General features: G+C 62.2%; 1 protein-coding gene across 1 annotated transcript; it reads left to right on the plus strand.

Moving 5' to 3' along the window:
• Positions 1 to 105: 105 nt before the first annotated feature.
• Positions 106 to 6,945, plus strand: TESC (tescalcin). The gene is made up of 8 exons (XM_027661473.1): positions 106 to 209; positions 4,533 to 4,602; positions 5,298 to 5,378; positions 5,619 to 5,758; positions 5,848 to 5,909; positions 6,009 to 6,116; positions 6,513 to 6,560; positions 6,653 to 6,945. The coding sequence occupies exons 1-8, from the start codon at positions 152 to 154 to the stop codon at positions 6,728 to 6,730; spliced, it is 645 nt and encodes a 214-aa protein (XP_027517274.1). The 5' UTR covers positions 106 to 151; the 3' UTR covers positions 6,731 to 6,945.
• The last annotated feature ends 1,454 nt before the right edge of the window (positions 6,946 to 8,399 follow it).

Raw genomic sequence — 8,399 nt, forward strand, 5'->3', positions numbered from 1 at the left:
CTCGGTGCTCGCTCTGTGCCCGTCCCGGCGATGTGCGTGGCGCAGGGACCCGGGGCAGCCCCGCCGCCTCCCCGCCTCCCCGCCCTTATAAAGCGTTGTCGGCGGCGCTCCCGGTGCAGCGCCCGCGGCGCCGCTCCCGGCACGGCCCGGGATGGGCTCCGCGCACTCCGTGCCCGCCGAGATGCGGGAGCTGGCGGACAGGACCGGCTGTGAGTACCGGGGGCACCTTGGCCACCCACCCGAGCCACCCCCGCAGCCTCCGGACGCCCCCCGGCCGAGGGGACACGGGGTGTCCGGACCCGCGGGGGACATGTCACGGCAGGGGAGGGGCAGGACGTGTCACCTGGGGCGGGGAAAGGTGGCACCTGTGAGGGTGGGGGGGTGCAGGAGATGTCACCCGGGAAGGGGGGGATGCAGGAGGTGGCACCTGGGAAGGCGGGGGGGCGGGGGTGTGCAGGACATGTCACCTGGGAGGGGCTGCAGGAGATGTCACCCGAGGTGGGGGATGCAGGACATGTCGTGCCACCCGCGGGGGCTGCAGGAGGTGGCACCTGAGCGGGCGGGGTGTGCAGGAGATGTGATGTCACCCGGCGGGAGGATGCGGGAGAGGTCGCTCGGGGAGGGTGCAGAGGTGTCACCTGGGGTGGGAGAGTGCAGGACGTGTCACCTGGGGGTGGGGGGGGGGATGCAGGCCGGTCACCCGGGGGATGGAGGGGGGGGGGGGGGGGGGGGGGGTGGGGGAGGGGAGGACGTGTCACCTGGGGGGGGGGGGGGGATGCAGGTCTGTCACCGGGGGGGTGGAGGGGGGGGGTAGGGGAGCGGGAATGGGCAGGAGGGTGTAGACTTGTCACCAAAGGGTTCCCAGCATGTCACCAGGAGGTGGGGGACGCAGCCGTGTCCCCGGTGCCACAGTGCCACGAGCCGAGCCAGGGTGTGGAGCGGTCACACGGGTGAGCCCCGGCGAGGCTCTGCCACCCCCGCCGCTGGTGCAGGGAGTTGTCCCCACACGGCTGCTTTGCCCTGGAGCCGCCGGGCCGTGACAATCTCGGGGCTGTTACGGGGTTGTTCGGGATCAAGGGACCCGCAGGCAGGGAAATGCAGCAGGGACAGCCCAGGGCTCCCAGCAGGGGTGGGGGTAGGACGGGGTGGTCGCGTCCCTCCTGGGAAACACCATCGCTCCAGGGCGTGGGCAGCTCTGGGCACAGAGATCGGGGGGCTCCCACCTGGATCCTCCGGGTCCTGCCGTGCTGGGAGCAGGCTGGGACACAGGGGGGGGTGAGGGGGCATAGGGAGGGGTGAGGGGACATAGAGAGAGGTGAGGGGACATAGGGAGGGGTGAGGGGACACAGGGAGGGGTGAGGGGACACAGGGAGGGGTGAGGGGACACAGAGGGGTGAGGGGGCATAGAGAGGGGTGAGGGGACATAGAGAGGGGTGAGGGGGCAGCTCTGCCCTCGGCCAGAAGCTTGGGAGTGGGGCTGAGAGGGTCCAGCAACTCTCCCCAGAGCTGCTGCTGATCCTGGGGTCACATCTGCCTTCCTGCCCTCTCCTCCTCCTCCCCCCGGGTGGGCTGAGCACCCCAGAGCCACACTGGCTCTAGGTACCCTAGGATGGGCTCAGCCCTCCCCACAGGGGAGCCCGTGGGGTGCCAGCCTGGCAGCCCAGGGTGGGAGGAGGTTTTTAGGGAACTCCCTGGCCTGGGGAGCAGCAGCACCTCCAGCACAGGCAGTGCCTGCCCGTGGGAGGCACCTGCCCCACGCCCCAGTGCCCCGGGAATCAGTCCCAGGGCAGGGTTTTACAAGGGCAACACCCCGAAAAATCTCATCAAACCAGAGGTGGGAGGGCAGGGGGAGCACAGTGACCCCGTGCCATGACTGGTGTGCATGTCATGTGCTCCCAGAGGGACTCACAGGGTTTCCCACCGTGCTGGGGCTGCTGCCAAAAGAACCTGGGAATTCAGGGGTTTTACAGCCTTGCTGCTGCAGTCGGATGTCAGGGAAGGAATCTCAGCCACCCTTGGTCCTGTGGGAGGAGCAGAGACAGGGAAGGGCCACCTGCATGTCCCTAGGATGTGCCCAGGGCTTGTTCCTTTGCCTTCTCCCCCTCTGGAGTGGCACCCTCAGGGTCTGCTCGGGGTGTTGGAGCAGTTTCCCCTCCCTGCCTCTGTGTGCTTCATCCCAAAGCTGCAGCAGCCAGTCCCTCTGGGGCTGAGGGGGCTCTTCCCAGGATGATGAGACCATTCCCTGCACCCAGGCCCATCCCACGGGGAGGGCAGTGCAGGGCTGAGCCCCCCCTGTGCCCCTCTTCCCAGGGGATGCCCTTTGCTCGAGTGACACAAACCACCCCAGGCTGGGAGCAGCAAACCCAGCTCCCTTTGGATTAAATCCCAATTTTCCCCCCTTCAGCACAGGTTGCTGTGCTTGGACATGGGCCTGCAGCACCAGGGTGTTCCTGAAGGGTATTCTCAGGGATATTCCCAGGGATATGAGCAGCCTCTGCTGCCCTTGAGATGACCCTTCTCCCGGCAAAGCCTTTGCCCTTTGTGCAGGTTTTCCCTTTTTTTTTCTGGAAAGCACTGCCACCCTTGGCAGGGCAGAGTGGTCCTGCCCTGTGAGGGAGACCTGGGTTTGGAAAAGAGGGAGGAAGAGCCCTCTTTAGGCCTTGCAGTCGTGGGCTGGATGCAGAGCAAGGCTGGACCGACCACGAGCGTGCCCCTGACCCCAGTTTTTTGTCACGTTGGGACATTTTTTTGGGAAGATCAAAGACTTTTGGTGTGCAACCAAGTCCCAGATGCTGAAAACCCAGCTGCTCCCACGGTGACAGCGATGTTGTCGAGGGAGAAAAGTGAAAGGTCACTTCTCCATGGCCAAAATTGGAAAGCAAAGTCCAGAGAAAGTTTCCGTGTGTGTGTGTTGTGTGCGTGTGTGGACAGAGCAGAGCACCAGCCAAAGGGATTAGGGAAAAAACATCCCGTGGATGAATCAGTGGGGGCCCAGGCAGCCTGGGATTCCTGGGAATTACCCCCCGGGAGCCAGAGGGTTCAAGGGGGGACCCCAAAGCCGTGCAGGGGGTTAAAGAGCCCCTGTTCCAAAGGTGCTGGTGGCTGCCAAGTGCAGACAGGTCCAGGCAGGCCCAGAGCCCCAGGACCAGCACAGATGGGTTTTCCAGTCTATTAAAGAGAGGTCTGTGAAGGCTCAGCCTCGCTGATCGATACAGTTTCTATTTCAAGGCCGTGAAGCAGCAGGGAGGAACGCAAAGGACATTATTTAAACATCATAAAAGAGAGGGAGGGAGAGAGGGAGGGAACAGCACTGGCCCAGCACTGGCCTGGTGTCTCTCAGCCACAGCACTTAACCCTTTGCAGCCCCTCAGTTGCACTTTAATATCTTTTATCTCTCTCCACCGTGCCAGGAAGGGCTGATGTCCAGCTGCTGGTGCAGCCCTGCCCTGTGCCAGCTCCTCAGCCACCGTGTGGGTCCAGCTGGTGCCCAGACTACTCCACCAGCCCATGGAGACAGGGCTGCAAACCACTTCCCTGGCTCCTGGGAATGGCTCTGTCAATATTTGCACAAGAGTCAGGCTCTGTGTGTCCTCGGGGGATTGCAGGGCTTGGTTACAGCCGAGGGGAAGGAAGGATAAAATCACCTGTGGGTGGCACTGGGGAAGTAAGAAGGTGCTGCTGAGCCTCTCTCTGTAGCCCCAGAGCTCCTGGGGCTCAAAGCAAAGCTGCAGCACCCCAGTTCCAGCCCTGCCCCAGGTCTGGGAGTGCTGCAGTCCCTGGGGGATGCAGTGCCCACCTCGGTGGCTTGTGGTGTCCCAGTTCACCCTGAACAGCAGCAGTTTCCAGGCTGGGCTTTGCTTTTGGGTTGCCAATGTGTGCCCTCCATGCCCAGCCTTTCCTCTTCCCTGGTGAGATGCTGCTGTCAGCTCGGGGCATTTTGGATCCCGGGGTTATTTCCTGCCACCCCTGTGGACACGGGCACGGGAAGCTCCCAGAGCAGGGGGAGATGTCCCAGGGCAGGTCGGGATGTGCTCCTGGGCTGGGCACTGCCCACAGTGCCAACAACCCCAAAGGAAAGGGTCAGGTCTGTTTGGAGGGTCTGATCCTGAGGATCCTGAGCTGGGGGTGGGATCCTGCTATGCCAGGCCACACCATACTGTGCCACGCAGTCTGAGCCAGGGAGCTTCTGCAGACCAGGATTTGGGATAAACCAGCCCTTGGAGTCACCCCCCTGCAGCCAGCAAGGGACAGAGCACTCAGGGACACAGAGAGGGACCTTGCAGGGCTGCACAGAGCCACTGAGGGGACACAGGGATGGGCACAACTGTGCCAAGAGGTGCCCAAGGCCCTTCCCCACTGCCGGGGGTGCAGGAACAACCCTTTGGCTGCTCACGGACAGTGGTGCCCCAGGAACAAGCCGTGGTGCCCACCAGTCTCCTCGTGTCCCTGGGCAGGACAGGAGCTGGCAGAGGGATCCCTGGGGTCTCCCGGGGAGCTCAACCCCCCCATCCCCTCCCTCTTGTCCCCAACAGTCACCTCAGAGCAGATCGAGCACCTGCACCGGCGCTTCAAGCAGCTGAGCCAGGACCAGCTGACGATCCGGTACGGCATTCCCAGGCATCCCATTCCCAGCCATCCCGTTCCCAGCCATCCCATTCCCAGCCATCCCATTCCCAGCCATCCCATTCCCAGGGCTGGCCATCCCATTCCTAGCACCAACCATTCCCAGTGGTGGCAATCCCATTCCCAGCACTGGCAATCCCACTCCCAGCACCAACAATTCCATTTCCAGTGCCGGCAGCTCCATTCCCAGTGCCAGCAACTCCATTCCCAGTGCTGGTCATTCCATTCCCAGTGCCAGGCATCCCATTCCCAGTGCTGGCCATCCCATTCCATTCCTGGCCAGCACAGGCTCAGCCCTGTGGCACAGCTCGGAGGGACAGTGGGATGTGGAGGAAGCTGAGGGGAAGTTGGACAGCAGGAGCTCCTTCCCATGCCTTGTTGAGCCCGTTTGAGGCCTTATTCCTGGGAAAACTCTTCCAAAACCATGCAGCCATTTGCAGGTCAAGCCCCACCATCATCCCAAGTATCCCAGAGCTTCCCAAAGGGGAATTCCCCCATAGCTGCACCGAGCACAGACTTGCTCTCAGTCTGAACTGAGGCAAAAAGGGGTTTTCACCCAAAACCTCTTTATTTTTCCATGATTGCTTTGGAAGAACAGGGTTGGGGCTTTTCAGTGGCATCTCCCTCCTCCTCCCTCCCTTCCTCACAAGAGGTTGTCCCTGTTTCCTTTGCAGCAAGGAGAATTTCGACAGCATTCCCGACCTGGAGTTCAACCCAATTAGGGGGAAAATCGTCCACGCCTTTTTCGACAAGCGGTAGGAACCCCCCCAGCGCCACGGGGAGGGGCGGGGCTGTTGGTTTATCCTCTGGGAGCGGGATGTGCCTGGGGAAAGATCTCCCTAAAGGCTGGGATGGAGCCGGGGGGAGGGGATATTACAGCCCTTTAAGCTGAATCTCGGGGACAAAGCAGCGCTGAGGGTTTGGTGTGATGGCTCTGCAGTGGGGGGGGAGGGTCTGGGGAGGGTCCTGGCCTCCCATCCCCCCGCTGTCGGCAGGAACCTGCGGCAGGAGTCGGACGGGCTGGTGGAGGAGATAAACTTCGAGGACTTCCTGACCATCATGTCCTACTTCAGACCCATCGAGATGAACATGGACGAGGAGCAGCTCGACCGCTTCCGCAAGGAGAAGCTCAAATGTGAGGCTTTCCCAGAGCCCGGGACGGGGGGGTGATATGCTGGGAGGGGATGGCCCCTCTGACACCCCCCCTCCTCTTGTCCCTCCCAGTCCTGTTCCACATGTACGACTCGGACCACGACGGGAAGATCACGCTGCAGGAGTACAGAAATGTAAGATCACGCTGCAGGAATACAGAAATGTAACCTACGGCCCCTCCCGCCCCGGCTCCAGGGAATTCCCGGCCCTGGCTTTGACCTCCTGTCTTGCAGGTGGTGGAGGAGCTGCTGTCGGGGAACCCCCACCTGGAGAAGGAGTCTGCCCGCTCCATCGCCGACGGGGCCATGATGGAGGCCGCCAGCATCTGCGTGGGACAGATGGTGGGAGCTGCTGCCCTGCCCTGCCGGGCACGGGGGTGCTGTGCTGGCACCAAAAACGGGGCTGGGAGGTGTCTGTCCTGCCCAGGGCATCTCCCAGCTGATCTGGCTGGAGGTGTTTTTGCAGGCAGCAGCTTTCAGGGTGGGTTTGTTCCATGAGCAGAGCCCAAGGGGGATGAGCAAACAGCCTCCCTTAAAGCCCCACCCTCGGAGTTTGGGGAGTTAGTGCTTATGGGAAAGGTGGGCTGGGAACTAATTTTGGGCTGGCCGTGGGGTACAGGGCTGTGCACCCATGGGAGACTTGTCCCACTGCCCCAGGGGACCCACCCTGGGTCACCCAGAGCCCCCAGAGCCCAGTGGTGTGGGGCAGCTGTGATGTTTCCTCTCTTGCTGGCACAGGGGCCGGACCAGGTGTATGAGGGCATCACCTTCGAGGATTTCCTTAAGGTTGGTGGCATCTGCCGGGAAGGAGGGAGCTGGGAGGCCTCAGAGAGCTGGGGTTGGGCCCCTGGCCCTGCTCAGCCCCGTCCCCCTGGCAGATGTGGCAGGGGATCGACATCGAGACCAAGATGCACGTCCGCTTCCTCAACATGGAGACCATCGCCCACTGCTACTGAGGGGGAGGAGGAGGAGGAGGAGGAGGAGAAGAGGAGGAGGAAGAAGAAGAGGAGGAGGAAGAAGAAGAGGAGGAGGAGGAAGAAGAGGACTCAGTAGCAGCTCCATGTTCCTGTCACCGAGCGCTCTGTCCCCGCCTGCGCTGGGGCTGCTGCTGCTCTCTAGAAACATAAGAGGCTTTTATCTGTAATAAAAGGTATTTCTCTTTTTACTCCCAGCTCAGAAATACTCCTTCCATCCATCCCCCAGGGCCTGCTGGGGTCTGTCCCTGTGCAGAAACCCTCCACAGACACTGCTCTCCCCGTAAATCTGCTTTTTTCAGCCTCTGCTCTGGGGAAGGAGCTGCTGTGTTCACCTGATCCCAGGCCAAGGGAGAGTGTGCGGGCAGGGATGGGGATGCCGAGGGCAGGAGGGGGAGGGCAGCATCCTCAGCACCTGGAAGGACAATCACATCCCACTCTGCATCCCCACAGGATGCTCAAGCCAGCAAAGATGGAAACAACACATGGAATAACCCCAATTTAAACCCCAACCAGCCCCCCCCCCCGGCTGTGTGTGCCGGCCAGAGCCGGGAGGAGCCAGGCTGGGATACAGGCAGCAGGGATGCAGGGACGTGGGCTCCTGGCAACCAGGTGGCTCCTGCCCCCACATGTTCCCGCTGGAAAAAGGCACCGGAGACAGGGGGTTGTTTACTGGTATTAATGACTGGATGGCTCCAGGCGCGTTCCCGTCGCTAAGGCAGCCTGAGCTGGGGAGGGAGGGGGAGAAAAAAAAAAGGGTAAGGACTATTTTTAGAAAAGCAGGAGAGATTTATTTGTTTTATCAAAAATGGCTTCCCCTGGTGACATGTTCAGTGGCTGGGAGCAGAGCCCCCTCCCAGCCGACAGGGAGCGGCGGAGCCGCCACAGCCCCTCCATCCCCGCGGGCAGCGAGTGTGGGCACCTCCCCGGCTCGGGGCACCAGCGATTCCTCCTTCTTTGCCGTATTTTTGGGGGTCTCTGCTGTGCTCAGGCACCCTCACGCAGAGGCTGCAGAGAAGAGAAATTCCCTCGCAGGCTTTGGAAGCTTTGTCCCCACGAAATTCTCGTTCCCAGCCGCTGGACACGGTCCTGCTCCGGAGCAGCTCCTGGAGCAGCAGCAGGAGGGAGAGCTGGCAGCGCTCCCCCAGCGCAGCACAGCCCTTCCCTGCAATGCAGTGCTGGCCTGGACAGACCGGAGCGGCTCCTGCTGCTCCACGGACAGCCCGGGGCACACCTAGGGATGGAGCCGGTCCTGTCCTGCAGCTCCACGCTGGGAATGCCCCACGTCCAGCTGGGTGTCCCAGTGCCACCACACCCAGCTGGGTGTCCCAGTGCCACCACACCCAGCTGGGTCTCTCAGTGCCACCACACCCAGCTGGGTCTCTCAGTGCCACCATGCCCAGCTGGGTGTCTCCCAAAGCTGTGGGACAGTGCTGTGGCACCTGAGGTGTTGGTTGAAGTGTTGTGGTGCTGGCACATGGTGCTGGACCTGGACAAGGTGTGGGAGCAGGGTTGGTGCTGGACCTGGGCCGGGTGTGGGAGCAGGATTGGTGCTGGGCCTGGGCTGGGTTGTCAGAGCCAGGGTTGGTGCCGGTGCTGGGCCAGGTGTGGGAGCAGGATTGGTGCTGGGCTGGGTGTGGGAGCAGGGTTG

Source organism: Corapipo altera, unplaced genomic scaffold (genome assembly GCF_003945725.1).
Source record: "Corapipo altera isolate COAL_440 unplaced genomic scaffold, ASM394572v1 150, whole genome shotgun sequence".
Classification (NCBI taxonomy): Eukaryota; Metazoa; Chordata; class Aves; order Passeriformes; family Pipridae; genus Corapipo; species Corapipo altera.

Coding starts and splice junctions, on each gene's coding strand:
- TESC (XM_027661473.1), top strand. CDS start 152: ATGGGCTCCGCGCACTCCGTGCCCGCCGAGATGCGGGAGCTGGCGGAC. Junction 5,379..5,618: donor CACGCCTTTTTCGACAAGCG/GTAGGAACCCCC, acceptor CGCTGTCGGCAG/GAACCTGCGGCAGGAGTCGG. Junction 5,910..6,008: donor CGCTGCAGGAGTACAGAAAT/GTAAGATCACGC, acceptor CCTGTCTTGCAG/GTGGTGGAGGAGCTGCTGTC.